Consider the following 24,464-nt stretch of genomic DNA (forward strand, 5'->3'; position numbering starts at 1 on the left):
AAGTGTCATCTGTTGAAACCAAGTGTGAATTATCTAGGACATCAGTACTGCTAAAACTCAGCTGGTCACAGGTGTCACAAGGTCACAGCTGTCTGTGCTTGGGCCACTTCTACCAACATCCGGGATATCAAGAACAAGAAGGTTCATCCAAAGTTCAACCACAATTATAGTTCCTTCAAACTGGAGTTCGTGGCATTGGGCTGGGCAGTGAACAATAAAATGTAAAGATTATCTGGCTGCCCCCTTCTCCACAGATAATAATCTGCTTTCTCATCTGAAAACCACTTTGCTGGGAGCACTTTACCTATGGTGGGCCTCACTGTTTGTTTTGATTTCACCATTAAGTACTGGATTTATAAGGCTAACTACAATGCAGATGCCTTGTCCTGACTTCCTACTCAGATAACCAGTTCTTCTATTGGACACAATGTAGAGAAGCCCACATTCAGGAGGAGTCCTGAACTCTTTACAGCAAAAGATATTATCCTAAGCTGAAAGTCAAGTGGTCAGAGAGCTGTTGGATTACTTCTCCAGCAGACAAATGCCAGAAAGAATCAGAAAGTGGAGGTCTGATGGCACCATAGAAATGCTCTAATCTAACAACAGGGACAGTTATTAGAAGGATATTGGATTCTATCACCTATGTATCAAATTGAGATCCTGAGTAGAGATGTCAAGATTGTACTAAACATGGATCACAAGCACTCCAGACACTCATGTGCGCAAAAGATAGAAGCCACCCTGAGTAGGCGGTTCTACTGGGCTGATAAAATAACATTGAAGCCTGGTGCATTGAGTGTCCATCTTGATCAATAAGCAGATCATTGACCACTATAATAAATTTGTAGCGGCTCTCCCAGTTGTGGACCTTACGGCTAGAACCACTGCTACTGCTCTATGGAAGAGTTTCATTATGTCTTATGGGTGTCTGGACTCACTGACCAGGGGTCCACTTTTGAGTTGAAACTTTGTCAAGAGTTGTGTGCCCTGTACAGCTGCAAGAAGCTAACTACAGCATATCATCCCCATTTATCCCTGCTTAGTATGGCAAAGACTCTTCCTCTTCACTCCTAAAGCCCAGACTACTACCAGTGAGTCATTCATTGCTCCACTCTGTACCAACTGATATTTGGAAAACATAGACACCTGCCTGATTATATATGGCCCTAGACATCATGGCTCTCGATTTGCAGCATCTCCTTCCCAGGACTGACTTAATTAAAGGGGTATTCTCATCTGTGCAGTCACATTCAGTTTCATTTATCTGCCATATATAAACATTTCTTCAATTAGATGTTATTAAAAAAAATGTTCCTGTGTGAAGACAATTTCCCATAAGTGTAACTCATATGGTCCCTTACAAACAAGACTGTGTCCCTGGATACGGCCAACTCCACTGGAGGGATTGCACAAAAGAAACAGAAACAAAAGGTTTTTGTATATGAAATGTCCAGGAGTTACTACATGTCCCGCAGCCATCCTGTAGTATTGAATGCTGAACCCAGGTGGTCCGGCAGGACTCAATAACGCATGTCTGGCCACCGCTGCCAAAATGTGAGGTGGTCATAACCAAGGAAGCTATTTCGTTTCTAATGCACGACATGGCTACATTTATGAGAAACGAACATTTTTTTTAATAACATCCAATTGAAGAAATGTTTACATATGGCAAAAATTTAATTAAATTTGATTGCCCAGATGGGAATACCCCTTTAAGGAACACGATCATTCCCATGAGACCAACATCAAAACATTTATAGATTATCAGACATCATAACCAGCCACCCTGCGTTTAGTTCCCTCTGCCTCAACGTGCTGTCAGTCACGGTGGGGATGTTGCGCATGCACCATCTGCCTCTGTTTCTGAACCTGTAAATTTATAAAATATTTTGATGTGACATTCTACCCCTAAGGTTATGCAATGTCAATTAATATTTTTTTTTAATAGACATTTCCTGAATACACGTGTCTATGGCATGTTCTCATTTGAGCTTAACCTGTTCCATTACGGGATTGTATCTGGCCAGAAGCCAACCCAGGTAGCATTCATATATCTGAGACATGAGTTTTGGGATTCTATAAAAACTTCCTACTTGGACCAGACCTAGGATTTTGGTTAAGTTCTAAATTCTCAATGGGAGGTCCAAAGGGATTATGTCCTGGTCCCATCTGACCTGTTTGGACCTCCCATATCTTTTCAGACTGCACATGATCAACTTACTATTCTCCAATTGATGGTTATATGTACCTCCTCATCCAAGTCCTACAGAAGAGATTTAGACACAGGTGCATGTTTGCCTTTCTGCCCTATTCTTAGAAATATACCTAGTATCTGATGTGGACCATACAGAAAATCCATAACTGGAGTATTAAGTTAATGGGCACATTTCATTTGTGTTACTTGAGGGGAATTCTATGAAAAACCTTGGTGCAACTTCATCTGTATAGGCCTTTGAAGCTATACCCTCAAAAGCGTTAAGTAAGCTATTCAAGATAAGGCTGAGGCAGGGTTGGACTGGTCCACCAGTGTATTGGTGAAAGTCCCAGTGAGCCCCTCCTTTTAACTCACTTTGCCAATAACTCTGGCCCCTGACGCCCATGTCTTGACTTCAACTCTTTCTGTGCCTAGGAAATACATAGATAGAGTGGAATGAAATGATGGTGCAGAGAGCTGATAGCTCTCTGTATCACCACTATTCTCCTGCTGCAGCTGTGTGATGTCATCACAGCACATAGCTTGAGCAGAGAAAGAAAAGGAGAGCTGCTGTAGATGCGCGTGAGGTATGAGGTGTTTTTGTTATTAATTTTAAACAAATGTGTAGGAGTCACAATATGAGGGGAGATGAGAGGGGCCACATTATGAGAGGAGGATGAAATGGGTAGCCACAACATGAAGGGGGAAAGAGGGGGCCATAATATGGGGGAGTAGGAGGGGACCACAATATGAGGGGGGAGATGAAAGGGGCCACAAATGATGGGGAAGATGAAAGAGACCACAATATGAGGGGATATATGAAAGGGGTCACAATATGAAAGGGGAGATGATAGGGCAACTATATGAGGAGGCCACAATATGAGGGAGAGATGAGAGGTCACAATATGAGGGAGAAATGAGGGGTTTGAATATGGGGAAGAGATGAGGGGCCACAATATCAGGGGGTGATAAAAAGGGGCAACAATATATACAGGGTGCCGGCTCTAACTAACAGACAACATCCAGTGTAACACCTGCTATCTGGGTGGGCTCCCATCGGGGGTGTTTAACGTGGATGCTACGGTCAGCACGACTGCTGCATTTAAACTGCCTTCTGCGTTCTTTCCCACATGATTGCCCCCCCTCCCCCCACTGTTCCTGTTGGCACTGTTCCTGTTGTACTCCAGAATGATACTGTTGCAAAGCACAACAAGTCCCGCAAAGAAACAAGCCATCAACCAGCTCTGTAGCCAAGAAAGTAAAAATGTTATGCTACTCGGAAACATGGTGATGCAAAAATGATAGATTTTTCTCCACATTAGGGATTTGTTTGGCAAATTTAATAAAAGGTAAGAAAAAATATTCAAGTATGGTATCCCCGTAATCGTATAGACCTATAGAATAAAGATATCATGATTATTAGGTTATACGGTGAACACAAAACAAACAGTAAAAATCCACTACAGAATTTTCTACTTCTACCCTCAAAAAAAGTTCCTAAATTTTTAGGAATAGGGGATACCAACCACAAAATGGTAACACTGGAAAAAGCATCTCATCCCGCAAAAAAAATGACATCACATGGCCCCAATAACGAAAAAGCTAAAATTTTATTGCCTACAAAAGGGGTCAATGAGAACTAAAATCCTGGCAGCTGCAGGGCACTTCTTCCCTTCTGCACCTCGCTGTGCGCCCATAAAACAAGTAACAGCCACATGTGGAGGGTCTCTGTACTCGGGAGGAATTGCATAACAAATTGTAAGATGGGTTTCCTCTTTTTATCTTTTGGAAATGTGTAAATTTAGGGTTAAATTAATGTATAACTGACAAAATTTTATGTTTCTAAATTTCACCTCCATTTTGATTTAATTACTATGAAGAACTCAAGGGGTTAACAATCTTCTTAAAAGCTGTTTCTGATAGTTTAAGGGCTGCAGATTTAAAAATGGGTGGATTATATAGGTTTTGATATTAAATATGTAAAATATCAGGACCGAAATTGTGTAGGACAGGCACTAGCCGAATGTATGTAAGCCAACGCATCCCAATAGACTTCTGTCTATTGGGGGGCGTTGGCTTACAAAAGCAACAAAAGAAAAAGCAACAAAAGGCTAGACAGAAATAACAAAAAATGTTCATTGGATAAGTAACAATTTTAAACACAACCAAGACGGGACAACAATAAATATAAAAACACTTAAAAAGTACACCAGAGGGGTGTACAAAGCTGCCAAGGGCCAAGTTGCCCTAGAAACCCCCTACTACAGTCTTCCAAGAGTAGAACAACAGTAACCATAAGGACCAGAATATGAATAACCATATAGAGCTAAAGTGCAAAAAATGATGCATGAAAAGTGCAATTTGAACAATGTAACAAAGCTCTGATGCATTGATCCCTACATGCCCAACATATACAATACCATGTTGTCGTAGAATGAGACAAGAAAGCAAGGTAGGCAGGTGTAGGCAGAGAGAGGGCGGGGGGAGTAGGCAGACCCCACGCGTATCGTCACCTATTCGGTGATTTCCTCAGGGGTAAGTATGTAAAATATCATTCAATACAGTATTTATCCCCAAAATAGTCAATTCTGAAAATAAGGAAAATCAATATCGATATCTTATTGATATCAATATCAATAAGCCATGTGACATCAAAATAAATTATCCAGACATTTCAAAAATTATAAAAAATTTAAAGTAGACATATGTGAAATGTTATTCGGCAACTTATTTAGGTGGTAAATCTATCTGCCTGAAAACGCGATGATTCCGAATTTAAAAAATGGCAAACTTTATTTAAAAATTCATCATTTTTTTCCCTTTTGTAAATAAACGCAAATCAGCCAACATTTACCATTAAAATGAAGTACAACATCTGGGGAAAAAATATTCTCAGAATTGCTTTGATAAGTAACACTGTTCACAAGTTAAAACCATATAAAGCGACGCATGTCAGAATACAAAAAATGGGGCTGAGCCTCAAGCTACAAAATGGTTGCATCCTTAACCCCTTAAGGACCAGGCCCTTTTTCGTTTTTGCGTCTTTATTTTTCACACCCCACCTTCAAAAATCTATAACTTTTTTATTTTTCCATGTAGAGAGCTGTGTGATGGCTTGTTTTCTGCGTAACAAATTGCACTTCATAGTGATGGCATTTAATTGTCTATGCCATATACTGGGAAGCTGGAAAAAAATTCTGAATGCAGTGAAAATGGTGAAAAAACGCATTTGCGCCGTTTTCTTGCGGGCGTAGATGTTACGTCTTTCACTGTGCGCTCCAAATGACATGTCTAATTTATTCATTGGGTCAATACGATCACATGGATACCAAATTTGTATAGGTTGTATAATGTTTTCATACATTTACAAAAATTAAAACCTCCTGTACAAAAAAAAAATTCTTCATTTTGCCGTCTTCTTGCGCTAATAACTTTTTCATACTTTGGTGTATGGAGCTGTGGGTGGTGTCATTTTTTGCGACTTTTGATGACGTTTTTAATGCTTTTATTTTTAGAATTGTACGACCTTTTGATCACTTTTTATTGATTTTTTTATATTTTTCAAAATGGCAAAAAAATTTCATTTGCGACTTTGGGCACTATTTTCCGTTACGGGGTTAAACGCAGTAAAAAAACATTCTTATATTTTGATAGATCGGGCATTTTCGGACACGCTGATACCTAATGTGTTTATGATTTTTACTGTTTACTTATATTTATATCAGTTCTAGGGAAAGGGGGGTGATTTGAATTTTTAGGTTTTTTTAATATAATTTTTTATTTTTAATTTTTTTTTATAAAATTTTTTTACTATTTTTCAGACTCCCTAGGGTACTTTAACCCTAGGTTGTCTGATTGATCCTACCATATACTGCCATACTACAGTATGGCAGTATATAGGGATTTTGCACACCATCTATTACAATGTGCAGATCGCACATTGTAATAGATGGCCTAAAACATGATAGCCTCGGATCACTGTGTGATCCGAGGCTGTCATGGCAACGGATCGCCGCTCCCCGATGACGTCACGGGGAGCGGCGATCGGAGCCAAGATGGCGGCGCCCACGCGCCGCCGGCTCGTTAATGCCGCCGGCAGCTTTGCCGGCGGCAATGAAAGGGTTAACACCCGCGATCGGTACAAGCACCGATCGCGGGTGTTAGCGACGGGTGCTTGCTTCATTGTGAAGCAAGCACCCGGCGTGTATGAAGAGGGCTCAGCCCGTGAACCCTCTTCATACTACCCCATGCGCAATAAAACGTACAGGTACGTCTTATTGCGCTATGGGGTTAAGGGATTACCGTATATACTCGAGTATAAGCCAACCCGAGTATAAGCAGAGACCCCTAATTTTACCATCAAAAACTAGGAAAACCTATTGACTCGAGTAAAGCCAAGGGTGGGAAATGCATTAGTCACAGAAACCCCCAGTATGTATACAGCCTGCCCCCAGTAGTATACAGCAGCCCCCAGTAGTATACAGCCTGCCCCCAGTAGTATACAGCTTGCCCCCAGTAGTATACAGCACTGCCCCCAGTAGTATACAGCACTGCCCCCAGTAGTATACAGCCTGCCCTCAGTAGTATACAGCCTGCCCCAGTAGTATACAGCACTGCCCCCAGTAGTATACAGCACTGTCCCCAGTAGTATACAGGTCCTCTTCTGGCTTCGGCGCCTGTCTTCTGTCTTCACTAACTTCGTGCCGGGCGCCGCCATTGTTCTCCCCTGGACGGCGCCTAGTATGATGCGCCGCTGCTGACGTCATACTAGGCGCCACCTGGAGGAAAAACATGGCGGCGCCCGGCACGAAGTTAGTGAAGACAGAAGACGGGCGCCGAAGCCAGAAGAGGACCCGCGCGGACATCGGGGGAGCAGCGCTGCAGGTCGGGGCCACCGGAGGGTGAGTATATAAGTTTATTATTTTTTAAAGATTTTTTATGACTGTATGACTCGTGTATAAGCCGAGGGGACGTTTTTCAGCACATTTTTTGTGCTGAAAAACTCGGCTTATACACGAGTATATACGGTAATACTGATGTGTTTTGGGATGCGATTTGGCTGATGCATTTGCAGCTCCTATCAAATGCAATGTAAAAGCATTCTGTAAACGTGGTCAAAGAAATTACAGGTAATATTTCCATTAGAGATTTGTTGAAATTCAAATCGACCTGATTCGAAGAATTTTTCGAAAAAATTTGTTTTGACCCGAATCGAATCATGTCGAATCACATTAAAAAACAGGTATATTCTGGCTGCAGAGAGCCAGGGAGACAGCTGTCAGTTGGCAGCAGCATGAATAGGCCGCAGAGTGGCACATTGACAAATTCTGGAGGTGGCAGCAACATTGTAGGCCACAGAGTGGCACAATGAATTTGAAGTTTGAATTTAATTTGAAGTTTGAATTTAATTTGAAGTTTGAATTTCATTTGAAGTTTGAATTTCATTTGAAGTTGAAATTATTAATTTAAATTTGAAGATTAGAGACGCCACATGCATCATACATTACAATTTCCCTGAAAATATTATGTCTTTGCCAAAAAAGAACTTCAATAATGGCAGTGGCAGCAGCAGCGGCAGCGGCATGAGGTCAGTGAGTGGCACAATGACAAATTCTTTAGGTGGCAGCAACATGGTAGGCCACAGTGTGGCACAATGTCAGAGCATGGAGGCAGCAGTGGCAGCAGCAGCAGGAGATCAGAGAGTGGCTCAATGAGAAATTCTGGAGCTGGCAGCAACATGATAATTTAAATTTGAAGATTAGAGAGGCCACATACATCATCATAACAATTTCCCTGAAAATATTTTGTCTTTGCCAAAAAAGAACTTCAAAGGTGGCAGTGGAAGCAGCCGCGGCATGAGGTTAGAGAGTGGGATGATAACAAATTCTTTAGGTGGCAGTAACATGGAAGGCCACAGTGTGGCATAATGTTAGAGTGTTGAGGCAACAGTGGCAGCAGCAGGAGGTCAGAGAGTGGCACAATAAAAAATTTGGGAGGTGGCAGCAACATGGTAGGCCACAGTGTGGCACAATGTTAGAGCATGGAGGTGGCAGTGGCAGCAGCAGCAGCATGAGGTCAGAGAGTGGCACAATAAAAAATTCTGGAGGTGGCGGCAACATGGTAGGCCACAGTGCGGCACAATGTTAGAGCGTGGGGGCGGCATTGGCAGCAGCAGCATGAGGTCAGAGAGTGGCACAATAAAAATTCTGGAGGTGGCAGCAACATGGTAGACAACAAAATGGCACAATGTTGGTTCGTGGAGGCAGCAGTGGCAGCAGCAGCATGAGATCAGAGAGTGGCACATTGACAAATTCTGGAGGTGGCAGCAACATGGTAGGTCACAGAGTGGCACAATGATAGAGCGTGGAGGTACTAGCAGCAGAAGGTCAGAAAGTGGTACAATGACAGAGTGTGGAGGTGGGTGACAATTCCAGTCCCTGGTAAAGACGGTGGGAGGTAGATGGAGCAACTGGCAGCAGATGTGTGGCATCAGGCGGGTGGCAGCATCAGAATAGTGGCTGAGGCAAATAGTTAGAATCCAGGCTCATTTCTCAACGTTTGAGGGAGGCGTCATGGCTGATCTAATCTGCTGCATAAGAATTGGTGTGTTGAAATCCTGGCCGATCCACGCCTGATTCATCTCGACAAAGGTCAGTTTCTCCACATTATGGTTGGACAAGCGGGTTCTCCTTGGGGTAACAATGGCCCCCTCCATACTAACCACCTGTTCTGATAGCACACTACTGGCCGGGCAGGACAGCTTCTCTAATGCAAACTTCGCAAGTTTCTGCCATACATCAAGTTTGGCTGCCCAGTAGTCCGGGGATCCTCTACCTGGGTTGGTAGTGTGCTGTCCAAGTAGGCCACCAATTGCTGTCGCAGGGTCTGCTCCATGTCCTGCTGCTGCTGGTCCCAGCTACCCTCTTCACTAGACGGGTGAAGGAAGCTGCTCAGCTTCTGCTGATGGAGCTGCTACTGCTCCTACCCCCCAATCTCACCACAGCAGCCGTGGCAGTAGTACGTAAGCAACGACTGCCAGGAGTCCCCTGGTCAGACCTGACAGAAGATGGACAACGGCGCACATAGGCAAAGGAAAAAAGGCACCCATTTTTGACTGCTTGCAATGGTCCAAGAGAGTGGAGAGCCAAATGTCGACAATTCGGCTGTCACTAGTTAGGCAAAGCAGCATGCTGCGGGCCATCTGCGCAAGTGACTCTGAGGAACTCCCGGCCTCCATCTCCACTGTATACTGCCACGATGCTTCTGGGTCATCCTCCGGATGCTCCTGCTCCTCCTCTCCTGTCAGCTCAGTAGAAAAACCACTGATTTCACCAGACTCTGCTTGTGCTCCAATGTCCTCCTTCTCCAGTTCAGCCCCCACCAGACTCATGTGTCCATGAGATGAGGTCTCCACTTCTCCAGTGCCCTGACCAGAAAGATTTTGTAGCATCTGTTCCAGGAAATGAAGCAGTGGAATTATGTTATTTATCCCGCAGTCCTGCCGACTGACAAATAACGTGGCCTCTTCAAAGGGCCTGAGCAAACGGCAGATGGCACGCATGAGCTGCCAGTGGATAATATCAAAGTTACACAGGGGAGTACTCCTGTCCGCGTGCATTATCAAAAAATAATTAATGGCTTTTCAGTGTTCATACAGACGGTCTAACATATGGAGGTTGGAATTCCAACCGGTGGAAACATCACATATCAGCCTATGTTTGGGGAGGACGTTCTGCCGCTGCAACTTGAGGAGGGTGTGATTGGCTTTGTAAGAATGGCTGAAGTGCATGCATAGCTTCCTGGCCATTTTCAGAATGTCTTACAGATGGGTGGAAGACTTCAGGAACCTGCTGACAACCAGATTGAACACATGCGCCATGTAGGGTGCATGGACCATCCCTTCTTGGTGCATGAACACAATGTTCCTCCCATGTGTTGACACAGGGCCGTGGTGCCAACGTTAGCTCCCTGGCCACGGTTCCCTTTCTGCCCACAGATTCGACATATACACACGTTCTGCTCTTCTGGTGTCTTATCAACGAACTGCCACACCGCCGAGAAGGTGATTTTACTGCCAACACTCTGCAGTCTGTTGACAACTAACGCCGCTGCCTCGCTGAACCCCTGTGCCACTGCCTAATGGGACCTGCGAATCGGGATTTGTACCCTGTGGCCATTTGGCTCCCATCCTCGCACTGATGCCACGATGCTGACTCACGGCCACAGTAGCGACTTGCTGACTGCTCTGCTGCCTGACGTGCAAGCTGACACTCTCTTCGCCCGACGATGATGAATCCCTTATTACACTAGACGCCCAAGTGCGATCGGCTACATCATTGTCAATTTGCGTTTCCCTGTCACTGCTATTCTCCTCAAGGGTGTCAGTATACACAGCCTGCCTACTGACTGTCCTCAAATACATTGTCCTCGCTGACCACCTAGGAGCTCTCTGGCTGAGGGAAATGAACGGGACGAAGGCTGGTTGAGGACAGGTGAGGGCCGCTGACCTGCTCCTGGGCCCTGCCAACTAATTGTTGTATCTGACGATCCCACAGACTCTTAGCTGGGGTTGTCAGATGTTTTATTTGAGGAATTGAATGACCTTGTCAACCAATCAACAACCTTTGGGTTGTTGGACACACTGCCGTGACGTTCCCCAGAACTGCTATCCCCTAAATGCACACACTGTGAGAGGTGCAGAAATCACTACAGCAGCTCTGTGGATATGACACAGATTTCTCCCTATTCCCTTCAGGAACAAAGACAACTGCTATTTGGGGTATACAGGTCCCCCAAAACGCACACCACTGAGAGAGGAGCAGAAATCCCTACAGCAGCTGTGTGGATATGACACAGGTTTCTTCCTTCAGTAACAAAAACAACAGCTATTTGAGGTATACAGATCCCCGAAATGCACACCCTGGGAAAGGAGCAGAAATTATTGCAGCAGTTGTGTGGACATGACACAGATTTCTTCCTTCAGGAACAAAAACAACTGCTATTTGGGGTATACAGGTCCCCCAAAACGCACACCACTGAGAGAGGTGCAGAAATCACTACAGCAGCTGTGTGGATATGACACAGATTTCTTCCTATTCCCTTCAGTAACAAAAAAGAACTGCTATTTGGGGTATACACATCGCCCAAAACGCACACCCTGGGAGAGGAGCAGAAATCACTACAGCAGCTGTGTGGATATGACACAGATTTTTTCCTATTCCCTTCAGTAACAAAAAAAGAACTGCTATTTGGGGTATACACATCGCCCAAAACGCACACCCTGGGAGAGGAGCAGAAATTACTAAAGCAGCTGTGTGGATATGACACAGATTTTTTCCTATTCCCTTCAGTAACAAAAAAAGCACTGCTATTTGCGGAATACACATCCCCAAAATGCACACCCTGGGAAAGGAGCAGAAATTATTGCAGCAGTTGTGTGGACATGACACAGATTTCTTCTATTCCCTTCAGTCAAAAAAAAAGAACTGCTATATGGGATATACACATCCCCCAAAACGCACACCCAGGGAGAGAAGCAGAAATCACTACAGCAGCTCTGTGGACATGACACAGATTTCTTCCTAATCCCTTCAGTAACAAATAGAACTGCTATTTGGGTTATACAGATCTCCCAAAATGCACACCTTGGGAGAGGATCAGAAATCACTACAGCAGCTGTGTGGATATGACACAGATTTCGTCCTATTCCCTTCAGTAACAAAAAAGAACTGCTATTTGGGGTATACACATCCCCAAAAATGCTCACCCTTGGAGAGGTTCAGAAATCACTACAGCAGCTCTGTGCATATGACACAGATTTCTTCCTTCAGTAACAAAAACAACTGCTTTTTGGGGTATACAGATCTCCCAAAATGCACACCCTGGGAAAGGAGCAAAAATTAACTACAGCAGCTCTGTGGACATGACACAGATTTTTTCCTATTCCCTTCAGTAACAAAAAAAGAACTGCTATTTGCGGTATACACATCCCCAAAATGCACACCCTGGGAAAGGAGCATAAATTATTGCAACAGTTGTGTGGACATGACACAGATTTCTTCCTATTCCCTTCAGTAACAAAAAAGAACTGCTATTTGGGGTATACACATCCCCAAAAATGCACACCCTGGGAGAGGTTCAGAAATCACTACAGCAGCTCTGTGCATATGACACAGATTTCTTCCTTCAGTAACAAAAACAACTGCTATTAGGAGTATACAGATCTCCCAAAATGCACACCCTGGGAAAGGAGCAAACATTAACTACAGCAGCTCTGTGGACATGACACAGATTTTTTCCTATTCCCTTCAGTAACAAAAAAAGAACTGCTATTTGCGGTATACACATCCCCAAAATGCACACCCTGGGAAAGGAGCATAAATTATTGCAGCAGTTGTGTGGACATGACACAGATTTCTTCGTATTCCCTTCAGTCAAAAAAAGAACTGCTATATGGGATATGCACATCCCCCAAAACGCACACCCAGGGAGAGAAGCAGAAATCACTACAGCAGCTCTGTGGATATGACACAGATTTCTTCCTAATCCCTTCAGTAACAAAAAGAACTGCTTTTTGGGGTATACAGATCTCCCAAAATGCACACCCAGGGAGAGAAGCAGAAATCACTACAGCAGCTGTGTGGATATGACACAGATTTCTTCCTATTCCCTTCAGTTACAAAAAACCCCTGCTATTTGGGGTATACACATCCCCAAAAATGCACACCCTGGGAGAGGATCAGAAATCACTACAGCAGCTCTGTGGATATGACACAGATTTCTTCCTTCATTAACAAAAACAACTGCTATTAGGGGTTTACAGATCTCCCAAAATGCACACCCTGGGAAAGGAGCAAAAATTAACTACAGCAGCTCTGTGGACATGACACAGATTTCTTCCTATTCCCTTCAGTAACAAAAAAGAACTGCTATTTGCGGTATACACATTGCCCAAAACGCACACCCTGGGAGAGGAGCAGAAACCACTACAGCAGCTGTGTGGATATGACACAGATTTTTTCCTATTCCCTTCAGTAACAAAAAAAGAACTGCTATTTGCGGTATACAGATAGCCCAAAACGCACAACCGGGGAGAGGAGCAGAAATCATTACAGCAGCTATGTGGATATGACACGGATTTCTTCCTATTCTCTTCAGTAACAAAAAAGAACTTCTATTTGGTGTATACAGATCCCCCAAAACGCACACCCTGGGAGAAGAGCAGAAATCACTACAGCAGCTGTGTGGATATGACACAGATATCCTCCTATTCCCTTCAGTAACAAAAAAAACCCTGCTATTTGGGGTACACGGATCCCCCAAAACACAAACCCTGGGAGAGGAGCAGAAATCTGTACAGCAGCTGTGTGGATATGACACAGATTTCTTCCTATTCCCTTCAGTAACAAAAAAGAACTGCTATTTAGGGTATACAGATCCACCAAAACGCACACCCTGGGAGAGGATCAGAAATCACTGGTCAGAAAGAAGTGAGGCATAGTGGTGACTTGTGTACTAGCACTGATGAACACAGAAAAGATCTAGTTTGTGCCCCAATTGCTGTATATTTCTATATACTGTATTAAAGGACACCTGTCATCAGGTCTGTGTCTCTTGTCCTGTCACCTCTACCTGTTGGAGCAGCTCACAAGGATCCCATCACAGCCTTTATCTAGTTATTTCATACATTATTCATTGTAAAATCATCTATTCTTTATCATGTAAATTAGGCTGGTCACATGGTCAGAGGCAGTGATGTCACCCCTGTTACCCCTCCCCTCTCCTCCCCCTGCTCATGTCTGTGTGTAATGTATAGTAAAGCATAGCTAGTGTGTGTCCTGCATCTGCTGACATGCTGCATCCTCCTAATATACAGGTGAGAGACACAGACATCAGCTACACATGAATCTGACATGTTCTGCTGTAACATGGCTGCATGGAGCTGCTGTATCTCTCCTATACACACACACACATGCACACACAGGCTGCAGGGGGCGTGGCCACCAGCACCAGGAAGCACATTATTATACAGCCTCACATCATTATACAGGCTGTCAGTCAAGCACTGGGGGTGTGGCTGTGCCTCCCACTCATGAATAGAGTGGACAGCTTGAATATGCTAATGCTTCATTGGACATTTCACAGGTCATTTGCATACAGCTTTAGGACCTCATTGCTTAGGTTTACAGGCATGTAGAGGGACAATGAAGGGATAGAGGCAATGCTCTCTAATGGCAGTTTATGACAATATATTTAGTTTAGGGGGGTTATTTTGCATGACGGGTTCTCTTTAATTATAAAAGGTACATACAATACGATTATTATAAAGAAATTATGGGACAATGTAGAAAAAAGCATATTTTTCACATTTTTGTTATTTCTCTGCTAATTCTATTTTAAAAAGTTATTAATAAAATGATTCTACAAAGTTAAAATCTCAAGTCATAAAAAATCTATTGGAAATCATCATTTAAACAAGCTCAGTAGGGATCTGAAAAGGGACCTGTTATAAGTGCCATGACATGTTTGCTGAAACCCTGAAAACCACCAACAAATGACCTAATAGATGCTCTACAGCTCAAAGAATCTATCAATCTGTATGATGAACATTTTAACCCCTCTTGTGTTTTATAGGCCCCCAGTTTTTATGTTTGCAAGAAATTAAAAGAGAAAATGAACCACCCAGTTTGTCACACAATTTCTCCGAAATACGGACACACCACACATGTGGTGGGAAACTGTTTTAAGAGCACTGAACTGAGCTCCATTTGGAGGGCAGATGTTGTAGATAAGTCAGAATACAAGAAAGGTGAAAATAATAAAGGATTGACCCCCCAAAAGGAAATTGAAAAGCGATATAGGTAATAATTACACTTCACTGGTAGTGATGAGCAGGCCCGACCACACTATTCGGGTCAATCCTGAAAATCGTGGATTAAGGTCCACAGATCAGGACAGATCAGCCAGAATTTGGCCAGGCAGAACATACTGTATAACCCTACTGTAAGAGGCAGAGTCACATGCTGGATCATATGTCCTGGAGACATTAAGGAGAGGATACAGAGAGGGACTGGTTGCAGTTGGAGCCTGGCTCAGTGAGCGACTGAGTTTAGGTAATATTTAATTATTATATAATAACAATTATTAATAATTTAATAATTTAATAATTGCTCTTTTGAAGGTAACGAAAGAAATCCTTGAGACACAGGGCAGCTCTGTAAAAAGTCTGCACACAGCTAGGAGATTGGGGAACTGTGTTTTACATGTATTTCAGCTTCTTTATTGGCGAAATAATAACTTTGTAAAAGTCCCGGTGGCGCTCAGACTGACAAGGCCCGATCGCATTTGGTCTTCCAAAGACTTTAATTTATGCATAACCAACCCGCTGCAAGCCTCCTCCTGCCGCCGAGCGGGGAACTAGGATCTGGGCATGATATCAGAGCCGGGGCATGGAGAGATAGAGGGGCGTGTGCTCTCTCCTAAATCCCTGGCCAACAGCAGGAGGAGCCTTGCAGCAGGGAGGGGGGGCCTGAATATATTAAAGTCTGTAAAAGTTGGGATGCCACCGACCTTTTACAAAGGTATTATTTTGCCAATAAAGAAGCCGAAATACGTGTAAAACACGGTCCCCCCATCCCCTAGACGTAACGAACAGCCTATTTAGCTATTTAGAACACTCTACCACCAGTAATCTGGCCTAATAACATTACATACTGCTCTAATAAGTAATTTCCCTATATAACTATCATACACTGAAATATACCACTGAGGGCTTATTCATTCTCATTTAATATAGGCTCATTCTGACAATCATGGTCGCTTCAGTGGCTTGATTTCACAGACCGATAAAAACTTTGATGGTACTGTTCTTCAGCAAATAACTGACTCCTTGCAGCATATATCAATATGTGGACAGTCTGTGAAATCAGATGAATGCACTGTGTGCAATTCATGGACTGACCATGGTCTTCTGAAAGAAGCCTTACTCAATACAAATAATATATACACACTTATGTATAACCAACAAATATATATCAAATAAGGTATATATATACTGTATGTAATGCTCAGAAATGCATGGATCTTTTCCATTGAAATGCATGCAATATGTAAGGGTGGACCCGGAGTAACTCCATCCCGATGCGCTTAAATTCAAATGTATCATGTGAACGCAGCCTCAAGGTAATTTCACATAATTAAAACTTATCCCCTGTGTGTGTGTGTGTAAAAAAGTTTATAGCAGCACTCATAGGTATAAATACCACTCAGATGCACTTCCCAGAACCCGGACAAAAGTTCATCCAAAGTATAAACAAAAAGAAAGATGGCAGCACCCCGAGATTCAATGTTAAAAAAAATTTACTGATTTATTCCAACATGCCAAGCTACCTTTTCAGCTCCTAAAGCCTGGAGCCTTCCTCAAACAGGTGTGAGAAAGGCTCCAGGCTTTAGGAGCCAAAACGTAGCTTGGCACATGTTGGAATAAAACAGTACGTTTTTTTCACATCGAATCTCGGAGTGCTGCCATCTTTCTTTTTGTATGTGTGAGGTTGTGAATAGGCAGTGCATGTGTAGAAGCAATTAACCCCTTAATGACCGCCCTATCGGCTTTTTACGGCGGTCATTAAGGGTACTTCTTCTGACGCGACGCCTTTCTACGGCGCCGTGCCAGAAGAAGTTTTTGGGACACCGGGTTATTATAGTGCCGGTGTCGGGCTGTGATATCACAGCCCAGACCCGGCACTAACACCCGGGATCGGAAAAACTCCGATCCCGGGTGTTTAACCCCTTACACGCCGCGGTCAAGCATGACCGCGGCGTGCAAGTTTGTCCCCTGTGGATCGGACCCCCCCGGTGTGCTTACCGGGGGATCCGATCCCTCCTGCCTCAGCCCCGGGTTCCGACGAGTGACCCGGGGCTGTCGGCTCCTCTCTGTGCCGGGTTCCGCCTCCTGGCAGGACCCGGCTGTGTGTAACTGAGCATGCTCAGCATGCTCAGTTACTTACAGTATATACTGCAATACAAGTGTATTGCAGTGTAAAGGCTTGAATAAGCGATCGGATGATCGCTTATTCAAGCCAAGAAGTAGAAAGTGTAAAAAAAAGTTTGAAAAAAAAATTAAATCTTTTTATAATATAATTAAATAAATAAATAAAATAAAAGTCCCATAATCTCCCCAGTATCACATAAAATGCAAATAAAGTAAATAAAACACAAAAACACGTACATATTTGGTATCACCGCGTCCGTATTAATCTGTACAATAAATCTAAATCAATATTGAACCCGCTCGGTGAACTACGTAAAAAAAAAACTCGAAAAACTTCCCATAATATACAATTTTCCATCAAACACCATCACAAAAAATGTTCTAAAAAGTGATCAAAAAAAGTTATGTTCCCTAATATGATGCGACTGAAAAGAACAACTGTTTTCGCAAAAAATAAGCCCTCAACCAGATCTGACAACAGAAAAATACAGAAGTTATGGCCCTGAAAAGTTGTCAATAGTAAAAACAATGCGATTTTCTCCAATATTGGTTTTGCTCAGGAAAATTGAGCAAAAATAAGAAAAACTATATAAATGAGGTATCACCGCAATCGTAGTGAACCAGAAAATAAAGATAAAATATTATTTTTACGTTACGGTGAGCGGGGGGAAAAAAATGCTAACAATCCAAAATAAAAATTGATGATTTTGTTTGTGTCCCCCTTGAAATAGTTAATAAAATCTCATGAATTAGCTTTAGACTCCCAAAATAAATTATCTATACATTGTATCTCATCCCGTACATAATGAGCCCTCATATGTTCGCATTACCAAAAAGAAAAAAATGTATAGGTCGTACAATGTGACAATACAAATCTGCTGTACATGGCACCTCCATTCATTCTATACTCGGCCGTGCGCCCGTACAGCAGTTTACCACCACATATGTGGTATCAGTACACTCGGGAGGAATTGGGCATCAAGCGGTGCAGTGCGTTTCATCATTTAATTTATTCTGAAAATGTCAGTTTTGGCCTAAATGAATGTATTTTCCAAAAAAAATTCTATAGTTTCTAAATCGCAGGTCCATATTTTTTAACCCATGTGAAACACTTAAAGGGTTAATGGACTTAATAGAAGTTGTTTTACATATGTTGAGGGGTGAAGTTTCTATAGTGGGGTAATTTATGGGGTTTTACTATTATTAAGGCCTCTCAAAGTCACCTGAAAGCTGAGTTTTCCCTCAAAATGTGAGTTTTGGCAATTTTCATGAAAATAAGAAAAATCGCACCTAAAGTTCTGCGCCTCATAACAGCCTAGAAAAATGACTGGAAGCATAAAATATCATCCCAACATAAAGCAGATATTCTGTAAATGTTAATTATCAAACTTTTTGGGTAGTTTTACATCTTGTCTGGAAACCAGAACATTTCAAACTTGGAAAATGAAGAATTTTTACAAACTTTTGCCAAATTTTCACTTTTTTTCAGAACGAAACGCAAAACGTATCACTTAAATTTTATAACTAACATGAAGTACAATGTGTCACGAGAAAACATTCTCAAAATCACCCGGATATGTTAAAGTGTTCCAAAGTTATAACCAATTATCGTGAGACATGTCAGATTTGAAAAATCGAGTCTGGTCATTGAGCTGAAAACTAGTGTCGGTGATAAGGGGTTAAAGACCTTTATTTACATTACAGGTAGATTATAGGTAGCATTGCACCTTATGCATGGCTAGATGGATGGATACTTTTAAAGATTTTTAAGGCAAATCAAATAAGATGTTGTATTAATTTTGAAATTGGTAGTTATTGTTGCCTGTTTATTACACACCTGCTTGCAGGTTAAATGATGCATAATGTCGAGAGTACAAAAAGATCAAAAGTGATTCAAAATTATTTGTATACTAAAAATAAACAGCAGCTAAAATTAATGTCACTCATTGGCTGGGGAGAAGGAACAGGACAGAGGCTGGTTGAGGACAGGTGAGGCCTGCTGACCTGCTCCTGGGCCATGCCAGAGTATCTGACTCTTGGCTGGGGCTGTCAGATGTTATATTTGAGGAATTGGATCACCTAGTCAACCATTCAACAACCTTTGGGTTGTTGATCAACACACTGCCGCTAGATGACAACGGCAGTTCTGGCCTCACAGTCAACCCTGCTGCGACGTACCCCTACTGTGCTACCACCTCTGCCTGCTTCACCTGCCACCTTTCTGTCTGACATAGTGGTTTATAAACTATGTGGATTTGACACGTAAATATGGCTGTAAACTATAGCCCCAAAAAGGTATGGCAATTTGCGTTATACAGATACCTCACAATTGACAGTGTAATTTCAGCAAATATCACTGTATAAACTATGTGGATTTCACACGTAAATCTGGTTGTAAACTATAGCCCCAAAAAGGCATGGCAATTTGCGTTATACAGATACCCCACAACTGACACTGTAATTTCAGGAAAAAAATCACTGTGTAAACTACGTGGATTTGACACGTAAATCTGGCTGTAAACTCTAGCCCCAAACAGGTATGGCAATTTGCGTTATACAGATACCCCACAACTGACACCCAGTGAGAGGTCCACAAATCACTACAGCAGCTGCATGAATGGGAAACAGGTTTTTTCCTATTCGATTTTGTCACTAAATAGAACTGCTTTTTGGGGTATACAGATCCCCATTAAAGAACAACCAGGGATTGGTCCACAAATCGCTACTGCAGATGCATGAATGTGAAACAGATTTCTTCCTATTCGATTTTGTCACTAAATAGAACTGCTATTAGGGGTATACAGATCCCCTGAAAGAACAACCAGGGATTGGTCCACAAATCGCTACTGCAGATGCATGAATGTGAAATGTAAAATGCCGGGATTGGAAATGCACACATGAAAACATCACATAAGCCTGCTGACCGCTCATTGTCTTACATGTCTCGTGCCCATTTAGCTGAGAAAAGGGGGGAAACTTTGTTCCTGCGAAACAGCGTAAACTTTGGCTTCGTGACAAATCTAATTTTCTGTAAAATTCGAATCGAATTCCACTTCATTAGAATCGATCCGCTCATCTCTAATGTAGACACATTCTTATTGCTTTGTTAAGTTTGTCCATGAAGTTTATACAGCACTCTCATGGGTCTGTGTCCACCCATATTTAAGCTCAAATTTGGTTGAATCCTCCATTTTCTCATATACAACTCATATACTGTACATTATCGTAACATGTTGGCAAACCCCTTTAAAAGATTGATTCATACAAAATAGCCCTATACAATGTCAAATCTTAATTTGGGAGAATTTTTTGTAGCATTAATAATTCACACCATATCTGCAACAAAGTGATAAATCTGCTAAATGTATTTTAAATTGCACCACTTATTTATAGATATTAAGACCTAGTCATGGACTAACAGCATTCACAGAAAATGGATAGTTTCAAGAATCTAGGGACCCCCACCATGAGGGACACCCACTGATTACAAAGACCAGATACTAATCTCATAGTGTCAGTGTAAGTCCTGAGTGTATCAGTGTCAGCAGAGAGCTCAAAAGTATTTGCAAAATACTGTTCCTCTATTTTTTTTATTTCCCCCATTTTTTAAAGTTTTCAAAATGTAAACTTTCAGTCATGTTTTCTTTATCTGTTTTTCAGCTTGTAAACGCAAAGAGCAAGAGCAGCAGAAAGACCGTAATCTTCAACCTAAGAAGCAGCGTTTAGTATTTACAGACCTTCAACGTCGTACCCTTATTGCTATCTTCAAAGAAAATAAGCGTCCTTCAAAAGAGATGCAAATAACAATTTCTCAGCAGCTAGGCTTAGAGCTCAACACAGTCAGTAACTTCTTCATGAATGCTCGCCGGCGGTGCATGAACCGATGGCAAGAAGATCCTGGAGTCAATCCTGGGATGCCTTCAACATCCACCAGCACTTTTTCCAAGGCATGAGCTGTTTTCCAATCTTCACATCCTGAAATGAAATCCATGGTTACAACATCTAAAAATGTACTGAAAAACTGCAAAAATGCAAGCATTGTAAAACACTACAAATATCAATAGGTGTGCTTCTTTATCAGGTTTCATTTGTCCACCTGCTTTCCTTTCTTCACTATGAACAGGTGTCATTTCAGTTTACATTTAGTCTTTTGAACAATATATGCAGAAAATATCCACTGGAAAAAAAAAACATTAAACGCTTTGGGCGTTTAATACCAGTATAATAACACATGCTAATGAGTCAAAGGTTAAACATTAGTTTACCACTGCAGTTAGGGTTTGTACAAGCACATTTTCAAAGAATTCTTTTTTTTCTTTTATAAATGTATTCTTTCACTCGAGCGTTATCTGCAGAGGAACACACCAAATGATGCCACAAATCTTAAATTCCCAACTGTAGACTGATAATTATTTGATGAGTATCTCCCTTTTTGTTTCCAATAATTTTTCATTTTCCAAATATTGAGAAACCTGAAATGACCTGAAATGGGCAAAAGAAAAACTGGTGGATTTCAGTGCAAGATAATGGTATTTTTTTGTGCCAATAACAACTGCCTTAAAGTTTTCAATGGAAAAAGTACTTAACCAAAGAAATTTACAGGTTCCCACCTTGTTTCCATAGCATCAAAGGAAAAGAAAACAACAAAAAAATTAGGCAGATTGCCATTAACAGGTAAAGGTGCATTTCCAAATTAATCCTGCTGGACCTTATACTCTACACGATGTAGGAAATAAGCCTCACAACAATGCGGAGGTGGTAAGAGGATTAAATGCAACAAGGACAGACTTTCAAATGATGCGGGTATTAAAATATTTAACTCTATAAAACACTCTGTGCTTTCAATATGGCTTCTCCATTTATGGAAAGGTATTGTATATTGACGAGTATGCACCTTGATGTAAAAGTATATACAAAGAAACAGAAGGTTGATACTGTAATGGAATAATGTTGATCATTTGAATCTAGATGGCATCTAAGCATACCACCCTATCAACAAAAGTCCATTAACTGAGATGTTACAAGAAGATGAAGATATTAACATTTGACAACCAAAGAAAGGAAAATATTTCTAAGTAGTGCAACATAAGAACATTTTACTTACTGTGCTCTAGGTGGGAAAGAAAATGACATTTAAGACGTTTCTAGTGAGACCCTCATAGAAAAGGCTACCTCACTTGAGTTTTCAATTTGTGATTGAAAAAAAATCACACCTGATACCAAAGATTTTGTTCCTACTTGCCTGGTCTGTGCTGAAATGCACTTTCTAAAATGTGTGTGTCATATATTAATTTCCTGCTGTATACATATTTTATAAGTTTATAAGGTTACTTGCCCTTTTAAATGTCTTCATTCAATAAGTTACAGAGTGATATTATTTAATGTAGAGCACAATGTTTTGACATGTAAAATTGCCACTGAGAAACCTAACAACCCATCATATTCTGTCATTTTTCTAATAGTGTTTTATCTTGGAAAGCCTGAGTGCTATGAGATTAAAAAGTTTGTATTTCCTCCAAAAGAGCATCGCTCATATCCATGGGTAGTGTTTGGTTTTGTAGCTCAGCTTTATTTTTAAGGAGCTCAGCTACAATGCTAGACATATGGATGGGCTGGGGCAGAAGGAACTGTATTTTATTAATTAGGCTCTATCACTCCTCTGGCTGCCTCGGCGCTTCTCCGCACCCTAATTATGCACTGCTCCAGCCTTGTCCTGCCCAGCATAAGCCGAGAATACATCATCACTGACAGGCAGAAGTAATCAATTGCTGCACCATCCCCCAGCTGCTGTGTATGAGTCATCCAGCTCAGGTTGATTAGTCCTGTCTGGATAATTCAGGAAGTTGCAATGTGTTTATGTAGGCAGCCTGCATGCAACCCAGCTTTTGTTTTTTTAGCAAGGTATTAAACAAGATATGTTTCTGCATCAGTATAGCTACAGCATTCTCAAGCTATGTTTGTTTCACAATGCATAAAACCAAATGGTAGATTTCCACCTCTGGAAAATGAACTAATCACCTCAGTCACTGAATTAATCATAGAACAGTGTATTTTTTCTCCTATAGTGTATACTTAACCAACAGAAATTGTAAAGTTTCACCGTTCAGTTAACTTCCAATTTTCCTGACAGGATATTTAATGTGATATACTGATGTAGGTTCACCTAATTGTTATTATAGTTTAAAAGGAAAATGGAAATCTAGTTATTCAAGATACCATACCAGGACAAGGTATGCTGGGAAAATACATGAACTTCTCACTCGAACCACATGGGTACTGTTCCAGAACACTTTCTGAAATAAAGGCTCTAGATTACCTCATACAACCAGCAGCTTTGAGCTCTGCCAAAGAAATCACCTGAGATGTAGATACCACCTATAAAAGTATTCAGCACAGACCTTTCAAGCTTTTCAAAAGTTTCTCTAAAATACCTCAAATGTTTAATGTATAGTTAATGTGAATATGCTTAGCTAGTTTTTGGAATTTGTGACTTGAAGCTTTCTACAGTTAAAAAATATTTTTTCTTTGCTGAAATATGTGGTATTAACTTTTTTGATGCATAAAATGGGAGACATTTTGAATGTTAAGACAATTGAGGGCAGATCCACAGAGTTTATGTTTTTAAAAATTAATGTCACTAAGACATACTTTTAAGTATATTTGACCAAATGCCTTTTATTTTGCCTTGTTCATGCTCATTTATTCTGTCACATCTTGTATGGCAGTATTTTTAATGTATGTTCTGTGTTTAAAATGTAATTTAAAGAGGGGAAAGTGAAAGAAAAATTAATTTATGATTTTATGCATGTTGTTTTCTTAACTACTCTATTTTTTCTGAATAAGTTCTGGGGACTGTTGGGTAAAGGAAAATGGTCAAAATGGCTGCACAAGCAGAAGTATTGCATAGAAGTGGTTCTGACTTCATTTTAGGTAGCTATTGTTTCTCAGCTGAACAATTGTCATAGAGTAGAATAATTATCATACAACTGACTTTTTTCTTTAAACTGAAAGGCCCAGCCATTTACACCCTCTGTTCCATTTATTTTTTACCTAACCAGGTTGACCACATTATAGATTACAATCGACACATGTCTAGAAAACCTGTCAGTCCTAAATAACAAATATGTTATTTAAAGTCATCCATACATACATAACACCAGTAATCTGGTTATGATAAAAGGTGGGATTTGAAAAATGTGGCATGCACTAGTATTTTTTTTAATTAAAACATAACCTTTATTCTGAGTTGTATTTAAAATAACAATCTGCACTGGCCACACC

At 41.3% G+C, this 24,464-nt stretch overlaps 1 protein-coding gene across 1 annotated transcript in view; it reads left to right on the forward strand.

Annotated features, from left to right (window-relative positions):
- Window positions 1-23,368, forward strand: part of ONECUT3 (one cut homeobox 3) — a 120,328-nt gene extending 96,960 nt beyond the window's left edge. The window contains exon 2 of the mRNA XM_072113737.1: window positions 20,844-23,368. Within this exon, the coding sequence (XP_071969838.1) occupies window positions 20,844-21,136 (293 nt within the window). The 3' untranslated portion in view covers window positions 21,137-23,368. The remainder of the gene's footprint in view (window positions 1-20,843) is intronic.
- Window positions 23,369-24,464: the final 1,096 nt, after the last annotated feature.

This window comes from Engystomops pustulosus, chromosome 1, assembly GCF_040894005.1.
Source record: "Engystomops pustulosus chromosome 1, aEngPut4.maternal, whole genome shotgun sequence".
NCBI classification, from domain to species: domain Eukaryota; kingdom Metazoa; phylum Chordata; class Amphibia; order Anura; family Leptodactylidae; genus Engystomops; species Engystomops pustulosus.